Raw genomic sequence first — 22,049 nt, 5'->3', positions numbered from 1 at the left:
CCTAGAAGTCATCCCTAAGGGCACAAAGGAACATCTTCTAGGAAGCTCTAGATGCCCAGGAATGAGACATGGTACTGATCAGCCTTTCAAATCTGCCCTTAACAGAGAGCTTGAATATCCAGGTTAACAGCAAAGAAAGGATGACAGAACACGTTGCACATGGAGCTGCCTCATCTGCTTACCGCTGTAGGAAGACATCATAGTAGTCTCTCTTCATGCACTTTGCCGTGATCTGTTTGTACTCCTTCAGCAGACGTCGGATGGCATCACTCAAAGCTCCGTACAAACAACGTTCCCCATCAAAAGTGTTTGCCTCACATTTCGCTCCTGCAAAACGATCACAGATACATGCCAGCAGGCAGAGTTATGTCTTTCTCAAGTGCCCCCGAACGGTCGCTAAATGAGTATGACTTTTGGCTGGTGACATGTTTCAGTGTGATCCCCTACGCTACTGAGCACATTTACAAAAACCGAGCTCCCCTTACATGTGTATAACCTAAAGCTGTTCTCCCACAGCAAAATCCCTTTCTGAAGAAGTCATGAGTCATTTAAACTGACCCTGGTAATAAGCCTCTCAGCATGGCTCCAGCAGTGTTCCGGGAAGAAGAATTTCACTGTACAGAGTATGATCACTTATTGGACTTCTAACAGCTCTTCCTCAAAAGCATTTCTGCCTTGCACAAGGCAAGAGGTGCCTCTCTAGGTTAGACTCTGCTAGAAATTTGGAGGGTACTTGCATTTTGCTATTTTAGAATTACACAAGTGGTTGATTAAGATGCTCTGAAAGCAGTGGAAGAGACAAACCTTTTGAGATCTGACTCTGCACTCTGATTCCTCTGCCAGAACACAGAACACCACCACTACCTAAGGGAATTTGGGTGCTGGGAACCGAATGAGCAGGCACTTTACCTGGAGAGTTTGTCTCGCTTTGTTTGAGGTTAGTAAAAGCCCTTGCGTTTCACCTTTAAGTCCTGTTTACAAAGCAAGGCTATCAGAAGAGTATAAGAAAGTTTTACACAGACAGTTCTTCAGATGAAGTGCAATTCTTACATCAGCACACTACCAACAGCAGTGCACCCTCGCAAAACATCAGCTGTGATTTCAGAGAGTCGTGCTGCCTCGAGTCATCACAGAAAGCTTCCCTGTAGCAAATTCAAGCAGCAAATGGCCTGCAAAATGCACCATGAAAGCGAGTCCAGGGCTCCCACCGCAGCCTGAGATCACTGATCAGATGGCTGATTGTAACAGAAGAATTTTCCACGAGGGACAGCTAGAAGGACATACAATCCCTACAGACCAGTACGGAGAAAGATATTTCACTCATAACCAGGACACTTTTGCTCACCATTGGCTAGAAGATAGCGTACAAGCTCCTCATGTCCACAGAGGCAAGCATAATACCTGACAATAACAAGAGAAAGAAAATTAGAGATACAGTAGGAAGCAAAATTCTGTGTTTGGGCACAACACAGCATGCAGACCTCAGCACTGAGCCACCTCTGATAAGCTTAGAAGATGACTCCTCACGGGAGTGAGGCATTGCTACCAAATACCGTAGAAGTCTGACCCCAGCAATAGACTAAGCAGGATCTGTTCCCAGCACTCCTAGGCACTGCTGTCCTGCAAGGAGATCTCAAGGTCCCAATTTGGGTTCAGCATCTTCTGTTGCACCACCAGCTGCCAAATCCATCCTCATTTTAATGGAGTTCATTTCATGGGCACTCAGCAATTCCACTGAATTCTCAAAAACACTCCTTGCTCCTTCTGTTGTCAGGCTGACTGCTGCACGCTACGATAACAAGGGAACAGCACCCACACCGGATATACAGCAAATCCACCCCTCAAAGTCCTATGTACGATGAGTTTCGTTTTCTCTTTCACAATCTAAGCCTTTCATGATTCTCTTTCACAAGGACCTCAAATTGTCCTACAAACTAGGAGAATCCTGCAACGGGCACTGCAGCAGGCAAATGTTAGTCTTTGGGATGTTATTCCATACTCTAAATATATTGCAGATGTCTAAATGCACTTTGGAATTCGTATGTGAGGAGGTAAAAAGCTCACACCACCTTCCTCAGCACCAGCATGGGGATTCCTCACTACCTACCGCATGTTCACAGCCTTGCCAGACAGACTGTGATCCCACAGTCACTCTGCATCTCACCAAGCCGAGCCTCCGCCTGAAAAGACATGCTAGAATGCCATAGACTTTGAGGGGGGAAAAGCCTCATCAGGCCAAGAACAGAGTGCTTAATCCAGGGAATTCAGTCACAAAATTAACCACCCTTCCGAGCACTACTACAGCAAGCGTCAGTCAGATGGGGAGACAAAGACATATTTAGCACAGCACCCGCAGAGAAGAGAAGCAGAAATATCTAGCCAAATCTCCCAAAAAGCAGAACCTGAGACGTTTTGTAACAGTGCTCCTAGCTGCTGATGCAGAGAGAGCAAAAGAGCTCTGAAAGCCCTCCCCTCCCGCCCAGCCAGCGCTCTAGGCTGCAGGACTCACAGAGGTGTACTGTCCCATTTATCACGGACATTAATTTCCACATCCCGCTGTTCAAGAAGGTATCTGGAAGAAAAGGGAGAGCAAAGTTATAACTTCAACCAGCTACTCACTCAGTCGCATTCTCCTCTTTCAAAAGATGTAACTTTGAGTTTATGCAGTAACTTCCAAAGGTATGACAAGATCTTGCGTTCGACTTGGGGAGCTGTCAGCTATGGCTGAGGGGGCATCAGTCAAATCCTCAACCCAAAGAATGGCTGCAGCATGGCTTGGCAGCTCCCTTCAATCTTAAGTGGTGCACACGGGGAAAGAGGGGAATCAAACCCACCTCCTGCTGACCCCAACGAGGGCAGCAATCACAAAAGAAGCCTGAGCCCTTCAGCAGTACCTTCACATTCTCCAACAGTGCTCATAGCCTGGATGCTTATAAACAAGTGGCTGGACTCCCATCCTGCTTGTGGCTTTTCTTGCCACAAGTAAGGACATCAGTGTCGCTCCAGACTGCTCTTAATTCCTGCCACTTCCTTGTCCTGCATAGTTAGGCTATATCAAATGTGGCCAACACTCCCTCTTTGGCACCTCTAGAAACCAGCCTTTGCCTTGCACACAAATCTCCTACACAGCCTGGCTCTTGTTATAGCCTGTCCCCAACTGCTGCAACAACCATCGCTCCTAACCACACCTAAGAGTCCCTCTCAGCCTTCACAAAGATTCTCAAGGGTTGGTTTTTTTTTTCCTCATCCACCACATCAGTCCCCTCTTTCACTCCCTCCATCTTTCCTGCCTCAAACCTCAGGTTCCTCTGGCCATGTTTGAAACCCCAAGTAACTCAGCTCCTTTCTACTCAGCCTCATGTGGTCAATTTGTCCCCTCTGCTTTGACAGCATTCCCAGACCGATCATTTCTCCACTATCGCTTCTACGCTGGTCATCTTAAACCTCTGCAAGGCCACCTGCAGGGCCCCTCCTTCTACAGTAAACCTGCAATTTACTGCTTGCAATGAATGAATCTAACAGGAATACACAACCAATAACAACGTTCCCCAGACTTCATCTATCTGCCTATTTATCCTTCATTAGCGAGCACCTTGAAACAGAGAGGCTCCTTCTGATTATCTGGGAAGATCCACACGCTGAGAGCTGCAAGAATCAAGTAGGATCAAGAGGTGAGGAGCATTCTTAGGCTCAAACCAGAAGATGCAGCAGAAAAGCCTGTTGTAAACTCTGGGCCTTCGCGTTACAACGTCCATTCACCCTGCAGACAAGCAGCCCATCTGACTCCTGATCTGAAATCACTGCAGCCGAGCCACACTGCTGCCATCTGAGCAAGGAGCCTTGACCTGACGTCGAGCAGCCCGGTATTTCTCAGAGATACCACCACAGTCTACAGCACAAGGTGTCCAAATGTTTCCACGCTGATTACTCTCCAGAGATCTAGCTTCCTACCAACGCAAATACATTTTCCAACAGTAAAGAAACAGCAGGTAAAGGGAAGAGACTTTTGCAAGGACATCTGCCACAGACACCATTCACACCGATGAAGCCTGATACTCAGATGCCTGAATTTTAAGAAACCAGGCAAACCTGACACAAACCTAAGAACACTAGCAAAGACTCGGCGCACACCCAGTTCCTTCGGGGGAAAAGCCAGGCACGTTTATTTATAAAGAGACAAACTCTCCTCTTCACACCCCAGCTGCCCCCCGGCACCGCGGCTGCCCTAGAGAGACCCGAGGCCGCGAAGGGCTCAGCGCCCAGGGGGAGGCCGGGCAGGGCTTCTGGGAAATACGACCGGCCGCAAGACCGTAAGGCGGCCCGGCGAGGCCCGGCTGCGCCCCGCCAGGCCCGGCCCCGCCTCCCCGGGCGGTTAGAGCGGTGAAAGGCAGCGGATCACCCGGGGGGACGCCGGGAGCCGCCCCCCGCCCCTCGGCCCCGGCCCGGCTCACCGCACGCGGCTCACGTCCCCCTTCTTGCAGCTGGTGAACAGGTCGCTGGTGTCCATGGCCGGGGCAGGCCGCGGGGCGGCGGCGCCGCATTGACGCGGAGAGCGGAGGGCAGCCGCAAGGGACCGGGCCGGGCCGGGCCGAGCCGGGGGAAGGGGCCGGAGGGGCAGCGGCGGCGGGACGGAAGCGGCGGCGGATGTAAACACGGCGGCGGGCGGGGCGGGGCGGCGGGAGCGGAGCGGCCGCGCTGGCCTAGCGCTGCGACGCGCAGCGCCCCCCCGCGGCCCGGAGGAGCAACTGTGGCGGGGTGGGAGCGGAGCGGGCTGCTCCGGGACACGCGTGGAACTGGGACACGTGAAAGGGGTGAAGGGGGGGGGGCTGCTCTGCAACACACCTGAGGGGGGTCCTGGTCCAGAACGTGGGTGGGAGGGGGGTCTGGACCACAGGCAGTTGCGTGGGGTCCAGCTCTGGAGCAGGCGTGGGAGGGTGGGGAGCTGGCGGGGGCATCTGCCCTGGGACACGCATGGCCCGGGGGCGTGCACACATGCAGGGGCTCTGCTTTGGAACAGAGGCTTGTGCTAAGCCATCCTAGCAGGGAACAGGGGCCCTGGGCCGGTCCTGTGGGGATGGGGTGGGGTGGGGGGCACCCCACGGGGCCGGGACTGTCACAGCCCACAGCCCAGGCACCTGGCACGGCTCAGGGCTCCTGCAGCAGGCTGCGACAGGAGCATTAAGGAGCGCTGTGTGGGGCAGGGGGGCGAAGCTGACCGCCCCATCCCAGCAAAGGGACCCTGGCCAACACCGCTTTAACAGAGACGGCAGACACGAATTCAAGCAGATGCAACCAAGCAAAGGACTCCACTCGGGTCAGTGTTCAGACACCCAGGAGGTGCGTTTTATTGCAAAGAAAACATAAACCACAACCCTGTCGCTTCCAGGGCCAGACACGAGTGTTTCTAAGTGTTCTCCGGCAGCGATGCCGAGCAGTGGCCAGGGCTTGCGGACAGTTTAGGTCCAGCAGGAACGAGGGTGTTGAGAAGAACGGCTGGGAGCCTGGTTGTCCGCCAAGATGAGCCAACGAGGCTCTCGTCAGCCAGCACGGGTGAAGGTGCTTGTTGTCTCTGACTGTTCGAGCTGCCCCAAACCCTCGGTGAAGGAGAGAGATGCTCCTGCGTGGCTGCAAAGGTGGACGGGAGCAGACGAGCTGCTGACAGCAGTGGCTGCAGCGGGATCCTGCTGCGATGCTCTAAGGTCAGACTGCAATAATCCATACGATAACGTACCTCCATTTCACGCTGCATCCTTTGCCCAGAGGGATCCTTAAGGTGGTATCTTGAACTGTATTCTCAACCTGCATTACATACACCACAGTTACCAGGTTGCTTCTCATTGTTTCTTTACACCCTACATACCATGAGGTGGTCTGTAGGATGCACAGTCCCAGCATGTGTTGGACTCCACATTATAGACACTGTTCTAGACATCTGGGAGTAATCTGCAGCTTGGCCATCCCAGACCACATCTGGCCACCGTCCCACAGAGATGGAGAGCCACTCTGATCTTGGCCGTGCATCCAGCCGATGCCATTGCCGGCGTTCCCCAGGGCACAGAGCTCCTCACACCAGCACCTGATGCTCTCTCTGAAGAACCACCTCCGTTTCAAGCCAGAGCCTCTGCTTTCTGGCTCTGTTCCCCGGGAGGAGAAGAGGCAAGTGGAGGAGAAAGCAGGGAGATGGAGCCGAGACCCTGTATTGCTACCCAGGGCCTCTAGACCGGTGACTCCAGGGAATGTCTCATCTCGTTGCTTTGCAGACGGGGATGTCCTCACACAAACCATCCCTTACGTGCCGGGTGCGAGCCCCTCTGCTCACAGGCGAGTCCAGCAGCCCCTCGTGAATGAAGCAGGTGACTGTCCTAGGCAAGTCACAGGAAATAAATACCCAGAGCTAAGAGGGGGGAAAAGTCCTTTTTTTTTTTTTTTTTTTTAATTTTTCGTCTCCAACTCCCAGCAGCCACCAGGCGTCAGTGCGATCAAACGTTTGGCAGACGGGACTACAGTGAAGTCCGAGTAGGTGGAAAACAGTTTTCCAGGAATCACTTTGTCTCCTGCATCTGCTCTGTCACCCGGCACACCGCTCTGAGAAGTCCAGCTTTGACAGTTTTTGTTAAAAAGAAGTTTAACTACATTAAGGTGATAGAAAAGCTTCCTGTTACAAATGCTAAGACAAAGTTTCTCTTCCTCTTTAAATCCTCCCTGCGCAGAGCTGGAAACCCAAGCACTGAACAACAGAGTAAGTGGGCTAGCAACAGCCTCTCTAGAGTGCTCCCCAGCCCGCAGGTCCCCGGAGATGACCCATCTCTGCAAGGCTGGCGGGAGAGGGACAACAGTGCAATCGACTTACCAAGATCAGCCTAGTGCAAAAAAATGATACAGAGAACAAACAAATGGTAAAGGTATAAAAAGTACTACCAGACTAAAGTGAAATGCTATTAACCAGTAGATTTCTGGAGCTAAACTGAGATCATACAGCCAGGTGCATCCTGTCAGAGACAGCAGAAAATTGTTCTCAGCCTCGTGACGGCCACCCTTAGACACTCTCAAGATCGTGCGGATGCTCCGGACGCAGAAGAGAGCTCTACAGTCTCTGGAAAACCTTCAGGCCGTTAAGAAGCCAGAAGAGCAAATCAGGAGAACTTGCTAGCTTATTAACAAGCCTGCATAGCCCCCTTGGTTTCTTTAGAGTTTGAAGACTTTACATGAGATCAGCAGGTGCTGAGCCCAGCCAGAAGCATTGCTTTATCAGCACCTTGTTGTTTCTCTGAATTAGTAAAGTGGAGAGAAAACAGGGCAGCCAAGCAGCTCCTAGCAAAGAAGTGCAACAAGGGAGTGTTTTGTGGGTGAACTGATTCACATCTGATTGGTGGTGTTACCTTTTTAATAGCCAGCGGGCATTAAAAACATATTTAATGAGGATTATTGGACTTAGAAACCTTTATATGGCGAAACTGCCTAAAGGCCCCGGCCATGCCAGGCCCCGTTATGCTAAGTGCTATACAAACTCAAATTTTAACTCCATGCTTTAATTAACTCACCATATCATAACAACAACTTGCATTTAATCCTGTGAGTCCCAAAGTGCCATCAGCACAGCCACTGAACTTGTGCCGTTTCACTGCACAGACCCATCAAACTCAGCAGGAGCCATCATCGAGGGGTGGTCGGAGAAGAGCCACATGCAGCTCTCCACATACATGGACCTGTCCCCCATTATCCACTGCTGGGGCAGGAGAGGGAACTCCTCTGAGCACCTCTGCAACCCTACCAACAAGATATAAATGGAGCTGACGGTCACCATCTCCTACATAACACGGGGAAAGGTATGGAGGCAGGATAAAAACACTGAAAATTGGAATCTGGATAGGAAACGAAAGGCTATCACCTTTCTTGAATCCCTAATAGACCGTTATCAACGTGGTCCTACATCGAGGTGATCTGTGATTCAGTTTGTATGCAAAGCGCTATGCAAACTGAAACAACAGACTCTTGTACCTTGACTTTAGGCACTCACATCAGGGATGAACATGCTAAAAATATCATACATAAAGGGATAGATTTACAGGCTCGGCATCAGGCTGCATATCTGGGGTCTTTCTGTACAAAGGTTCCCTTAAAGGCCAAATGCGAAGCTGCACCTTGCAGTAAGCACACATGCAGATCACCATCACAAAGAGGAATACTGTTGCCTCTGACCAAAGCAAGTCCCTCAATCCCTCGATGACAGAAGAAACAAATGTTCTGGGATTTCAGGCTTGACAGTAGTTCTGAGTCTCAGTTTAGGCAGGGCTCAGAGAACAATTATGCATATTCACGTGCCTTTTATCACACCTCTTCAGGGAGCTGGAGCCTCAAAGCTGCCTGAGGCATGCCTGAGAAACGTTCATTGGGGAGCTCTTAGATCTGGTTCTCATCTCATCTGAACTGGCTTTTATGCTTGCTTAAATGCAGCGATTTTAAAGACCGTTACCCTGATTTACACCTATGGGACATTAAACACTTCCCCCCCCTCAGGGCAGGATGCTGAAAAGGAAACAAAAGGACCAGAAAATTAGCTGAGTTTTTACTTTTCTCCCTGTTTAAAAAGTCTCACATGGTCTTTACATTTACCTCAAAAAGACCAATTGAAACCAAACTACCCTGGAAAATAGACCAGGAGTGCAGAAGGCTGCCGGTCTAAAACTGAGACTTAAGACAAGGGATACTTTGCTGCTCATTTCACAGGCTGTTGCATGAAAGAGGCAGGTAAATGTCCTTTTTGAGCAAATCTCCAACCTAAAGCAAATTTCCAGCTAAGATGCTGCACCATGGCACTGAATTCTCTGCAATCAGTCAAGTAAGGGTAAAGTGCTCAAACTTTGCAAACTCAGCTTGGAGCTGTGGAGCTGAAAAAGGGAGTGGGGCTGTTGGTGGTGCGAGGGGGGGAAATGAGATGACAGCGGGATGTTTTCCCCAGATGTAAATATCAGCCCATCTAATTAGCAGCTGAATGCTAGAGCAGTGAAGGAAAAAACCAACAAAACTCTTCACAGGTGGAATGCAAACTCTGCCCAGGACATTGCCTGAGTCTTGGCTCCCCTCCATCCAGAATGCACAGGTTTTACTGCACCTGCAGGGACTGAACATGATCTCAAGGTCAGGATCTGGCTGCTGTAGCTCCAGCTGGACTCCCAAACTGAATTTACTCCCCAAAGCTGGACTCTTGGTGGCAGACTTAGCCTCACCATCTTGCCTCTCAAGCCCAGCATCTCTCAGCCACTACCAGAGAGCTACAGTAAGTGCATTTAAAGGTGATGAAAGCATTGGTGCTACTGATAGGAATACACACAGAGACCTACACACCCACCCCTCCCGCTTCCCTCTGTTCAGCAATCCTCCTGGCTCCAAGCCTCAGATGCAGGCTCAGGACTTCTACTGGGAAAACTTGCCCAAAGACTTGACCTGTCCCAAGCCTTTAAGAAGTTCCTGAGAAGCCACCTGATCCCGTGGTCCATCAGTCAAGATAGGAGAGAGACAAGTGCATTTAAGGGGGTGGTTCCCTCCCTTCTTTTTCTAAAGATGCGTGTCTTCCTCAAACACATCCACATCCTCGCTCGCCTGCTTATTGATCAGGACATCCCAGCTGTCAGGGCCATTGATGGTGTTTCCACCGTTCACGCTTGGCTTCTTCTCCTGCATTTCTGACTGGCTGTCACTGGCCACATCCAAGGTGGGGTTGTCATGGCAGCCGTTCTCAACAAAGCGCAGCTCCTCGCCGTGCGACTGCAAAGGACGAGAGGAACACAAATGGAGACAAAGGGGGACAGGTCTTAATGCTGCTGAGAAGCGCAATCAGACCAGGCTATAAAGGTCACCGAGGACTTTGCAGGATCAGTGGGAAAAGGTAAATTTACTCCTAGCCCAGCCCTCGCAGTGGAAATGAGCTGCCCTGAGCACAGCAAGAGAGAGGTTTGCACCTCTCTTACGCCTGAATGGGCTTCCTTGCTGCTCCAGCAGTGTATGCAGCTATGTCCAGTAAGTGGACAGGGGAAAACAACCTCCCTCTTAACTTTCCAATCCCCTCCATCCCAAGGGCTAAGAGCCCAGCCACCTTCTCCACCCATCCAGTGCTCACCATGTTCTTCATCTTGGGCAGGCGTCTCTGCCAGCAGTTGTATATGAGCCCCAATACAATGATGATGGCACAGATGGAGCCGATGATCACCAGTACCACAAAGAGTTTCCCATAATCGCTGCGTGTCTGGTTGGGGTGCGACTGGCAGCTTGTGGTGGTTGAGTAGTTCTGGATGCCAATCTGGAAGGAAGAAAGGGGTACACTAAATCCCCTGGCCTGCAGTCAGGTGGGATCCTGTTCAGACTTTCCAGGGTCCAAGTACAGGACCATCACTGTGGGCAGAGGAACTAAAAGCCAGGGTTGGGGAGTCAGGATGTACACTGTCTTACATGACTATAAGACACATAACTAAATTTAACACTATCTTCCATGAAAGCTAACACGTCAGCAAATTACAGTAGGCACAATCTTATCTTGATTGCCTGCACAAGGATCACACCTACGTGCAAGACAAGGAGGCTTTCATGGGAGAAACTGCCCACGGTTAAGAGTTCCCAAGACAAACTATGGACCACTGATGGGTGCTGAGGCTTTGGTGAGAGTTTGACAGATAATGTAACCATAATAAATAGGTTTCCATTAAAGCTCTGGTCCCAAGAGGGCACAGTGGTCTTTCCGAGGTCTTTCCAAGGTCTTGAAAGTGGACAGCTGCCTGCTGATCCAAAAAGCTTAGGAATAGCTGCCCTAGAAATGGGCCCCCAATGGTTGTCAGCAAACAAAGCCCAACATCCATCCCAGCGACTTGGCAGATTTCAAACAGGTTACGTATCAATTTGATACCAAGTATGATGGGTGTAAGAGAATATCCTCCCTCCTCCTTCCAAGCTCGTGCTAGCGCAAGGTCAGTGCACTGAGCGGTGTTTCATTACTGATAGAGCCAGAGAGCTGGAGGCAGGTGGCGAGGCTGCTCTGGTAGGATGCACGTTAACACAGGGTCACAGCTGCACAAAAGTCAAACCTTGCCCCAACGCAAATCCTTCTTTCTGGACAGTTCTAGCTGCTGATACTTCAGTCACACAATTTCTACAGGGTTGGCTTTTCACACTTTCTCTGGTGTAAGCCAATCAATACAGCACTGAGCACTTAATTTGCTTTGTATAACTGCAACAGTTTGTTAGGTCAGGGAAAAACCTGAGAGCCGACAGCCAGCAAGGCAGTGGCCCAACTCTGCTGCTAAAGTCAGCAGAATTACTCCAGTAGTGTAAAAAACCCGAGCAGAATCAGGGCCTCAGTGCCTACATATCCCATAGGCCTAAGGGGCAAAGTCAGACAGAGGCCATGGGACTAATCTGCCCTCATCTCTACCCTCTTCCAAGCTGTCCAGGGTTAGAAGGGAATACGTGAGGGCTAGAGGCAGCTGGCAGTGGAGTCTGGCATCCACCGCCTCTGGTCCTCTGCCTGCCCTTGGGTAGGCAGTTGGCTAAAGGAGTGAAATGCAGACCCTGGGATTGCAGGAAGGTGTGTGAACGTGTCCCATCTAGTACAGGCACCTCTCCCACCTCCTTCAGCAAAGCCTCAACAGCCAACATATGTAAATCAGCTGTAGGGTGAGCAGGGCCAAATCTGGGGCTCTGCAGCACCCACATCGCCACAGGCAATAGTGTAGAAGGGATGAGACCAAGTATCCCAACAAAATGAATGTGTGAAAAGCAACTTCACAACCAAGCCAGAAAAGCAGGGAGGGAATAACCCCCAGTTACTCTCTTAATGGGAGCAGACATTTGATGGCCTGGCAACTACCAGAGAGGGAAGAAGGGTTTGCCAAGTGTCTGACTCATCTGTTTGCCTGCTGCGGGTTCAGCAGTCGGTTAGACTGAAATATGGTCCCAGTTTTCAAGGTGCTTATTTTAATTGTATAACTAGTCTTAACAAATGGATGCAGGCAGACAGGCTCTTACCTCGGCTAAGCTCCTCTTAACATCCCCCAGTGCCATGAGAACATCTTTTGTAGGGATGACGCCTGTAAAGAAGGAGAGGGAGAGATCAGTGCTGCTCTCAGCTCAGGTTAGCTCAGATGTACTCATCCCTGTGAAATCCCCAACAGAATGGAGGCAGGGGAATGCACATTTTTGTTCATTGGTACTTTAGGAGGCTGAAAGAATGCAAGAACCACAACCAAGGGTACCTCCAAATGTTCTTTAAAGGGGGGAAAAAAATCCAGGCACGTACTGATACCGGAGGCACCTAGGTGCCCTTCCCACAGCCACAGAAGCTCTGAGGATCTGTGTCTGCTCTGGGACAAGCAGCAACGCCCAAAAAGTCATGGAGGCAGGTGCCTACGCTGCCCAATCCAGCCTCCCTGTCCAGCACAACTTGATCCTGAGCTGCAGCACTCAAGATGATCCCAGAGCTCCATGCTCACCTATCACAACCTTTAGCAGGTGTGTTTTGCTCTGCAGGACACCCTGGCAAGGTGATGGGCCTGGCACAACAGCAGAGGCTGCAGGAGATGTGCTGTAGCAGCTCCGCTCGCAGCAGGAGACAGCTTCAGCCAGGGAGCCACCAGCCCACACCGAGCCACCCCTTCCTGGGACCCTTCCCTAACAGCTCCCAGGGTGCTCTAAGCCAGGAGAACAGGAGCAGTCAGGGAGGATTTAGAGGCTGAGGCCCATTTCTCCCTTCATTTGCACAGCAGTAAAAAGAGGAAGTGAACAAAAGCTTGATTAATCAGAGCAGAAAATACTTTGGTTCCTGAGGTTTCTAAACTCAGGGATATCTCCCAGCCCGGCTGTGCTTCTGGAGTTCAGACCTGTTTTCTTCTCCAGGAAGGGGGATGTCCCCTCTCATGACGGCATGAAGGTTTTAGTTTAGAAGACGAAATGCTCACCAAAGCCTTTTCACTGGCACATGCTCCAGCCCAAGGGCTTGGGAGAGATGCAATGATTTAAGGCATCGATACAGCAAATACCACTTAAATGTTAGCTCTATTTTCCTATCACCGTGGGGCATTTTAGAATACTGTTGGGTTTTTTTCATACAGGCCGTAATGTCAACATTAGAGGCCTCTATCACTGAGCAGGCAGCAGAAGCAGAACAGGAAAAGCACCCCCCTACCAAAGGGAATTAAAGAGATGGTAAAATGTTCCAGCCCAGCACACCTTTCACTGCCAGCTTTTGTTTCTTTGGAGATGCAGGGGAGGCACCGTCAGGACTGGCCTAGTTCAGACAAGACTTAAGAAGTGTTAGGTTAAGAAGTGAACTAAGAGCAGGCTGTCATGTCCTGCCATTGCAGTGGCCTGCCCATGGAGGAGAGTATATAAGCACCAGGATAAAGCTGATGGATGCTCAAGTGAAGGCAATCCAGGGAGGGAGCAAAGCAGGAGGCAAAGAGCAGAAGATGGAGCTTTGTGCAAGCAGCGAGGGACAAGCCAGAAGGCAGATGTGAAGAAAAATGGTTCTTATGTCCTCGGTCCCCCTCCATCCTCAAGTCCAGTTAGCACTGGGAACTAGTGGGATTGAAATGGACTGGAGAGCAAAAGCTCCTTCCAACATGGCTGAGCACCTCCATTTGAAAGCCCCTTAAATACACCCGCCCATCACGGGAGGGCTCCTTCTCCCAGCACTTACCCTGTTCCCCCGCCAGTGTCATTAGCAAGTGCTTGTCGTTCTCGTTGGGTTTGCTCAGAGAGATCAGCCAGCGGTCCTGCGGTCCATCCGCCTGTCTGGAGAAGGCATCCTCCACCAGTGCCAACAGCTGGGGACCCCTCTCCAGCCGAAACTCCTCCTGCCGCAGGAAAGGGACCTTGGTGAGTGCACGGAGGGAACAGGGCAGATGTAGCACTGCAGGGCCGGCACGGCTGCGTGGCCGAGACCCCTGGCATGCCCAAAAGCCAGCAATGCCAAACCTGGTGCAACACTCCCTGCACATCCCCAGCACCCCAGGCTGGACCCACACGCGTCTCCTGACACACCAACCCTCCTCCTCGGCTCCTGCGGCCGCCATACGCCCCACAGCGTGCCGAGCCCAGCTCCCCCAGCGCACAGGGATCCCGAACCGACATTATCGTGCCAGGCGAGAAGGAAGCAGCCAGGCCCTTCCCCATGGCCAGCGCTGGGCCAGCGGGTGCTGCTCCGCCTGACGTGCTCCAGCCATCCCTGGGCAGGCTCCTTTGCCGCCTTCTCACTCCGGTGTTTCTATTCTTATCTCTAGTTGCCATGCCAACCTGAAGGCCACACAGATGATTAATAAAATGGAGAGCTCTTGTTGCCATGGCAATTCGAAGCGCTCAGGGCAGGCACAGGCCTGTGCTGAAAATGGCCTAATTGGAAAAGACACTGATGACTGGGGCCTGAATCACCAGGGCCTGCCAGTGCCTCGTCTCACCCGGTGACGGGTTTCGGCACGGGGAGGCGGGAGGAGCCGTGCCAGGACGCAGTGCCATGCCGCTCAGCTGCGGCACCGGCTCGCGGCCCCGCGGCTCCATTTTGGGGGATGCGGAGGAAGGGGAAGCAGCTTAGCCCAAGAGCAGGAGGAGGGCAGGGGCGAGATGTTTGTAGTGATGGGGAGCGCAGAGGTTGCAGAACGCTGATACCGAGCACCGATGTTTCTACGTGGTGGGGAAAAGGGAGCTGTGAAGGAGCCTGAACACAGGTGAGCCGGGGTGGAGGTCACCTCCTGATGTGTAGCCAGGTACCGCTGTCGGGTCAGATCCCGCAGTCCTCACTTGGGCAAAATTCCCAGGTATGTTGAGTGGGAGATGTGCCCGGGAAGAGACTGAAGTGACTGCCTTGCCCAGAGCCCATGAGAAAGATAAACGGGCTGCCAGCTTAACCCAGCAATACAGACACGCAGCAGGGAAAAGCCTGGCGCTATGAAGAACATTAAAGCTCAAGGTGCAACCCTCTGGAAGGGGCTAAGCATACTCCATGACCCTCGGCTTTTCAGTGGAACTCGGTACCACACCGGATCAGGGCATCAAAACATAGGAAATACGCGAGGAATCCCCATTCACACCGATTTAAACTACAGCACTCGCAACGCAGGTTCTCCCTCGCAACCCTGGAAATCCAAACACCACAGGGCTCGGATACAGAAACCGGAAAACAAAAGGGACAGGCAGAGGGTAGGTGAGTTGCCCAAACTGAGCAAATCACCATGGGCAGGAAACAAACTGCATCAGCATCAGTGGAAAGAAGAGCTTGATTCCAGCTTCAGCCATGCAAAGTGGTAGGGGGAGGCAGGGAAGGAAGCGATGTTCATGTTAAATATGTATGTTGACAAGTGTCCCTTTGAATAAGGGGGAGGAGGGCACAAATCATTCGCTGGGAAATATGTTTTGAAACATGAAATCAAGTAGAAAAACAGTTCAGTCCTGCCTATCCCAGGGCACTGTCTTCTTCCAGCAAGGCAGAACTGAGGATTCAACAGTAAAGACACAATTTGGTCAAGAGACATTTGCACATCTGCTTTTCAGTTCTCACCCTTCCAGTGGTTTAAACAACACAAGTGCAAGTGACCATAGGAAGGAAGCTACTACGCATTACAAAATTAACCAGCATTTAAACTCCACAGAGATGGCAGAAAGAGCAACAGGGACTAGAACATGGAGGAAACAGGGCAGCAGGACTCTGGTTTTCAAGGACTGCTTTTCTGAGTTGCAATTGTGAACTGTAGCAGAGATACTCAAAACCCTCCAAGGAGCAAACTGGTTTGCCTAAATCAGGAGGAGAGAGACTGACTTTTCATCTACCCTTAAAGCAGTCAGCATGCTTTATTGTGTATAGGAATTCCCCCATTCCCCCTGTCCCCAAAAGGTTCACCTTAAAAAAAAAAAATCCCAAACCACACCCCAAAAAAAATCCCCAACAACTCACCAGTAGTGAAAATAGGTCAGTGCCACAGAGCCACCCTGCAGTGACAAAACCAGCCGGCTCTGCCCAGAGCAGGAGCCGCAGCAAGCGAGAGTGCAGACACACAAGGCCAGAACACGGTTCCCCGATGAAACATTTTGGTCTCGGGCTGTCAGGCTCGTAATAATTTCTTAGAATTATGAAAGGCACCTTGACCGCAGGCCTTTCACAACTGGTTTTAAAGTGCCTGATAAAAGGCCCAGCAGAGGTGAACGAGCCCTTCTAGTAGGGAACCACAAGGGGCTCTGGCCTCATGAATTAATTGCAGCTTTATGGGGATGGATGGACAGGCATTGGATTAGCAGAGTGTGGCTGGTTAACACACCCAGATAACACACAAGATAACGGGGTGGGGAGAAGAGGCACTTAAGGAAGATTTAGTGACAGCTGCTTGACATTGAACCATTCACGCTGCAAATGGGGAGTCCCTATTCCTCTGAGCCATCAGAAGAACGTTACTATATCCTGGAAGGAGAGGAAGGCAAAGGCAGAGAGGGAAGGAGACTCACACCTCAGTCTTGCCGCGTTTCCTACCAGTAAGGGGTGCGATGTTAAAAGCTCTCATGTCTCATGACAATCCAGGTACTGACTGGCACAGACTAGCAGCCAGGAGTTAGTCAAAATCCAATACAGGACTGACGTGCTAGACTTTAAGCAAAATCCTCTCTCTCCACCCACTCTTTCCCCATTTGGGGAACAGGAATATTTCTGTCCTCCTCCCCTTCTCTCCACAGCCTCTGTAGAGACTTCGAGATTTAGTGCTTTTAAAATGTTTTGTAGCGAAAGCAGACAGCAAGAGCTGTGCCTGCCTCCACACCTCTAAGCACTATTCCCCCCATGCTATCAAATCTCTTTGCACTGACTTACACAGTCAATGTTATCCGACATATTCAGGATGATGTAGTTTTTCCCCGCAAGGTTGCTCCAGTCTTTGCAGATCACCTGGAGAGACAAGACAGAGACAGCTGGGTTTGGGTAGCAAATGCAGCTCTCCTGCTGAAAGCACGGGCTACACAAGGGACAGGAGCAAGGGGCTGTGCCATACCCCAGAGAAACACTTCTCAAAGGAAGTAACTGTCCTCTAACTCTCTGCACTAAGGAGGAAACGCTATTTCAGTGCTACCACATGGGGCAAGGACAAGGTACTGTGCCAGCTCGCCACAGCCCAGCTTACCTTCCACCTGTATCGAGACTCCAGGAGGACTCAGGTGCTCAGTGGGAAGCTCTCTAGCCTGCAGCCTTACCCTGTACGTGATCAGCACTTAACACAACACAAAACCTAAGCAGGAGCCTCTGTGGTCCTTAAACTGGTGAGACGGGGCAGCACTTTGCAGGCAGGGTTGGACGCACAGAGGGACTAAGTCACTTGCTCAGGGTCCCGAGTACCACGAGGCAGAAAGCAAAATTAAGCACTTTCCCTGGTACTTTCTCACGAGCCAGCTCCTGCTACCTATCTTCCCTCAACCAGCTGCCAGTTTGCTGGATTCAGGAACTGCAGTTCACCTCACACTTCCTCTCCCACGGGCTCTCCTAGACTAACATCCTCACAGATCTCTGTACCCTGCTCCACCTGCTCTGCATCTGGTCCCTGCAGGCAGCAGCAGCAAAAATAGCATTTCCTTCTCACTCCCTTTCCAGAAATCCTTGGGGCCGTTTTTGTCCTGACACTTCCAATAATGCAGGCTGAGGAAACAAGGAGCTTTTGCTGCTGTGCATGCCCCAGAGGGAAGGTGTTTATTAGAAGCAGGATTCTGTGCAGCAGTTTGCTGGCGAAGATGTTAGGGGGCAGGGCTTTCACCAAGGATGATGGATACCCTTAAGAAGTGCTGTAAAAAACATCCCCCAAAATTCAGTTTTGGCTGGGTGAACAGAAGAAGCTACTTCCACCAGTCAGACTTCAGGACACGGGCAAGGTTAAGGGGTTAAACAACCCCTCCAGAGAGAAGTACCCAAATATCTCCATTGCAACCTCCCACCCACTCCCTGCTCCCAGCGCTACCTGTGCCGAGTCCCAGGGCAGCTCTGTTGGCAGCATGGCCACACGGGCGTCCCCAGCCTGCGGTGACAAGCTCCTCTCTGCGGCCACGGTCTCAGTGGCTGACTCGGTGTCATTCCAAATGGGATCCAGCGCAGGCTCGTCAGCCCTGTCCCATGGAGACGCAGAAGCGGGGTGCTGCTCACTGCCAGAAAGAGTCTGGGTGCCTGGGGAGCTGCCTCCAGGAGAGGGTGTCCCCACAGGCGTTTCCGTGGTCTGCTCCATTTCAGTTAGCACTGTGGGCTCCAGCATCTCCCACCCCACCGTGGTCTCTGAGACCTCCTCTCTGGCTGAATGCTCTTCCCCACCAGCCTCCACCGTGGTCTCTGCAAGCTCTGCTCTTGTGGTAGTCAGAGTCAGCTCCGAATCTGCTCCCCCAACAGCCCACGTGTCCCCAGCTGTCACCTCAAAGGGCTCTTCTGAAATACTGGGAGACCTCGCTGCAGTAGTAGTAGAAAAAATAGAGGACACAGGCAGAAGACCTGGTCCCATGCTGCTCCCAAGGTCTAAGCCTGGAGGAACAGAGTCCTCCTCTTGCCCTCCTACGGCTGCCTCAGTCACAACACCTGGCCTGGCAGAGGCTGTGGAAAAAAGAAGGGAGAAGGAGTCCTCTTGGCCCAGTGGTTCAGAAGATGTAACCTCTGGCCCAGAGGTCTGGAGGCTCTCCACTCCTCCTCTTGAGTGGTCTATAGGGAGCAACCCCTCCTCTTCCTCCAGCGTGCTGGAGAAAGGCGTGTGCAAGTCAGGCTCAACAAATTCTGCTGGCGGCTGGACGGTGGCTGCTTCCCAGTTGTTTTTCACCTGTGTCCCATTCCCTTTCAGCAGGGCCTTCTGAGATGCAGCAGGAAAGCTGTAATCTAAAAAGAGATCCAGAAGACACGTCACATCCCAAGTAACCATGAATTCTGAAAGGCAGAGAGCTGGCCCCATTATATGTGTCTAGCCACAGATGCGGTCAAATGGTGGAGATCCTCTAAGAGCAGGTAGCCTGCCACTGAAAAGAACAATCCCATCTGACAAGCACAGTGCAACCTTCTGCACTTCCCCAGCTCCTTGTCCCATCCCAGCAATCCCACTTTCCCTAGGGATAATTCACATGTTCATTCTCCCCACTCCTTTCTGTCCTGAAGGTGTTTTCACAGACTTGCTAGCCAGGAAATCTGCAAATAACAGCTTTGATACCTGGCATCTCCAAGGTGAGGTTATGAGTGTTAAGAATTAAGCTAGGACCCAGGGATTAATTTCACATGGGATTCAGAAAGATACTGGGTGGTAGCAGCAGTCAGACACAGCTAAATGGGAAATACTAGGGAAGAGAAACAACGGCCCAGCAAATCAAATCCTACTCCCTGGCACGCCCAAGTAATACCACCAAAACCTGAATCAGCATGGGCATCTTTGAAATGCAGAACTTCAGCTTGTACAGTACTTCACAGCAGAAAAGTCATCCCACAAACATCTGCATTATGAGTTTTCCATCTCATTAAGGAACAGTTCTGCTGCAGGGAAACAGAAGCCAGAAACAGGAGCCAAATCTAACTTCCCTCCCTCCAGCTTCAGCCCCTGGTTGTTCTGTGGCTCTGACCATGAATGCATGTGATGTTGCTAGACAAATGTAGATGCTGAAGGAGAAAGATGCACCTCACAAATGTAAGGTCAGAGCAGGCAGTGGCTTCTTCTGGAAGCCCAGTAAGGAGCTGGGATCCCAGGGTAAGGAGAGTATCTCTAATATCAGACACATTAAGCTCAGAGTGGCAGGCATAAATCAACCTTCATCTTTCTTGAGAAATTGCCTGTAACCAAGGAGCTCCGTTTCAGGAGTTTCAGGAGCTCATCCCCAAGATGAGCACAGCACATATTCTGACTGAGAAAGGGAAGGATCCCTCCACAGCCAGAAACTAGAACCCTACTGTTATTAAGTGACTGTCTGAAATCCCCAAGGCCCCCATCTCCCCTCCTGCCTGCCAAAGCAGATGATGCTCCAGTGCGCACAGTGGGCAGCAGCTGTCTGGATGCCTTACAGAGATCTGCACAAGGCACCTCCATGCATCCCTGACTCCAATCCATCGCTTGCTGCTGCCGGAGTGGGTGCCAGCTCCCAGGCAGGGAGGGCCATGTCAGCAGACACATCCATTGCCTTGGATATTCCCTGGCAACCAGGACTGCCCATGCTGCTCCTGCATGCTCCTCCCCATCCCTCCGGAGCAGAGAACCACGCTGCTCCCTCCACCCTCAGCAGGAGGTGCAAAGATGCTCCTGTTCAGCTGGCAAGTAGCTTCCCTAATCCACAGCTCATTCCCTTCGTGCTGTCAGCAGCTCCCTCCAGATACTGCCCAAAGATGAGCGTGATCCAGCTGCTGACCCTCAGGGTCACGATGTGGTGACTGTCTCCCAGTTCTGGCTGCAAACAGGCCACCGAGATCTACTGACCACGGCAGGCAGAAGCAATGTCTGCTTTGCCGCTGTGTTTCAATAGAGAGCACCCATCCTGACTGAGACTCGACCCAAAGACCCAGAGGACTGAAAGATTACTGCTACCCAACAGCCTACCTGGTGATGCTCCCTCAGAGGCCAAGGAGGCTGGTAAGAGCAATCAGCAGCAGCACAGACAAACAAAAACCATCTCCCCTCTGCTGCCTGGCACTGGTCTTCCCAAAGGCCCCTACCAACAGCTACACGTCCCAGTGTCTGCAGCCACAGCCACTGCCTTGCTAGACGGATAGTGGTTAACGGCAGGAACAGCCACAGACCACGGGATTGAGGACACTAGGTTGGGACCCTCTTCAGACAGATGGTGAAGGTTTAGTGCATCTCCCAGGGTTCTGCTGCTCCTCCTGCTGCAGGGATACTCAGGGTTTGCACCAAAAACTCTAACCGCAGGAGGAACCCTGCCTGCACTGACGTGGGTGAAAAGTGGGGGGTTTGCCCCTTAAAACAAGGCCCTGTTAGATGAGGTGTTATTCTCAAGGATCAGTGATCCAATCTGCCATCTTCTTTGCCTAAAGACACTCTCAGCTATTCTCAACTCCTCTGCACCTCCTCTCTTCCCTGCCTCTCTTCCCACTTGGAGGAGAGCAAGAACTGGCAGATGGGCACAGCAAAAAAACAAACCGGGAAAAAGCAGCATGAGGTTTGCCCCATGGGAGCTAGAAATGCTCCTGGCCTGCCAGCTCTCCTTTGAACTCACTCATTCGACCTTTCCTTAAGGTGCTCTGTCACGGCTTAGCTAGATCCCGTGGGGGAAAGCCCCACATGGTGCAGCCATGCCGCCTCTCCACCAACAAGATGTAAGGATGCCGGAGGGACTGCCGCCTCTGCCATCTCTCCAGGGCGATGGAAGCTCAGGGAGAACCCATCCCACTCTCTCCCAGCAGGCTTCTGTCTTACAAGGCACCCAAAGACTGAAACCTGAGCTGCTTCTCTGGGCCAACAAATCAACAAGGCAGAAGCAGACACAGGAACCCTCACACTCACTGCTAATTGAGTTAACATCCCCACTGGCCACCAGGCTCTCCACTACCCTGCATGCTAAGCTGGGAGCATCCTTCTCCTGTCTGGTTCATAAGACCCCACTGCTTACAACCTCACTTCCCTTCAAGTCTTGCGAGGGCTGTTATTCAGATTCGCATGGAGAACAATGAAACTCGAGCCGTTTTGGTCAGAGTTGTGCTGGTTTGTGCTCCTTAAAACAAGGAGCCCTCCGTGCAACCCAGTTCCCAAAGGGGTTCAATCACTCTCCAGGTTCAGAGGTTCAGGGATGGTGAGTCAATCCTTCCTGCCAGACTTTCCAGCTAGACACTTAGTTCCTGTCTGGAATCACCTCCTACTGTCTCACTACCAAGGGTGTCTGTCCACTTCTCCAGATATGAGTGTCTCTAAGGCACTCAAATTTTCTTTTAGTTTACATCCCTCTTCTATGATTTGAAGGACTTTTTGCACCCTGTCCATCTCCTTGGTAAGATCCCAGCCACTAAGCTGGTCCCAGCATCATCTTCCCAAGGCTCCTTCCAGACAAGCTGGTTTCTGTCACTCATCTGTGTAATGCAG

General features: G+C 51.6%; 2 protein-coding genes across 4 annotated transcripts in view; both read right to left on the bottom strand.

Annotated features, from left to right (window-relative positions):
* The window catches only part of ABTB1 (ankyrin repeat and BTB domain containing 1), a 28,876-nt gene extending 24,223 nt beyond the window's left edge, over positions 1-4,653 (bottom strand). Inside the window, exons 1-4 of one of the 3 annotated variants that reach the window (XM_072875968.1) lie at positions 4,452-4,653; positions 2,510-2,572; positions 1,346-1,401; positions 183-327 (exon numbers count right to left, since the gene is read on the bottom strand). In XM_072875968.1, coding sequence (XP_072732069.1) covers positions 183-327; positions 1,346-1,401; positions 2,510-2,572; positions 4,452-4,507 — 320 coding nt within the window. In that variant the 5' untranslated portion in view covers positions 4,508-4,653. Of the gene's footprint in view, positions 1-182; positions 328-1,345; positions 1,402-2,509; positions 2,573-3,592; positions 4,092-4,451 lie in introns of those variants that run through there. The other 2 variants (XM_072875971.1, XM_072875969.1) reach the window with 2 other exon arrangements.
* A 662-nt stretch (positions 4,654-5,315) lies between these two features.
* The window catches only part of PODXL2 (podocalyxin like 2), a 34,067-nt gene continuing 17,333 nt past the window's right edge, over positions 5,316-22,049 (bottom strand). The window contains exons 3-8 of the mRNA XM_072875571.1: positions 17,967-18,859; positions 16,835-16,909; positions 13,685-13,841; positions 12,016-12,077; positions 10,118-10,297; positions 5,316-9,765 (exon numbers count right to left, since the gene is read on the bottom strand). Of these exons, the coding sequence (XP_072731672.1) occupies positions 9,556-9,765; positions 10,118-10,297; positions 12,016-12,077; positions 13,685-13,841; positions 16,835-16,909; positions 17,967-18,859 (1,577 nt within the window). The 3' untranslated portion in view covers positions 5,316-9,555. The remainder of the gene's footprint in view (positions 9,766-10,117; positions 10,298-12,015; positions 12,078-13,684; positions 13,842-16,834; positions 16,910-17,966; positions 18,860-22,049) is intronic.

The sequence above is a fragment of the Ciconia boyciana genome, chromosome 11 (genome assembly GCF_034638445.1).
Source record: "Ciconia boyciana chromosome 11, ASM3463844v1, whole genome shotgun sequence".
In the NCBI taxonomy this organism is placed as follows: Eukaryota; Metazoa; Chordata; class Aves; order Ciconiiformes; family Ciconiidae; genus Ciconia; species Ciconia boyciana.
The sequence above is the reverse complement of the archived record's forward strand: the minus strand, read 5'-3'. Positions and strand labels throughout refer to the sequence as shown.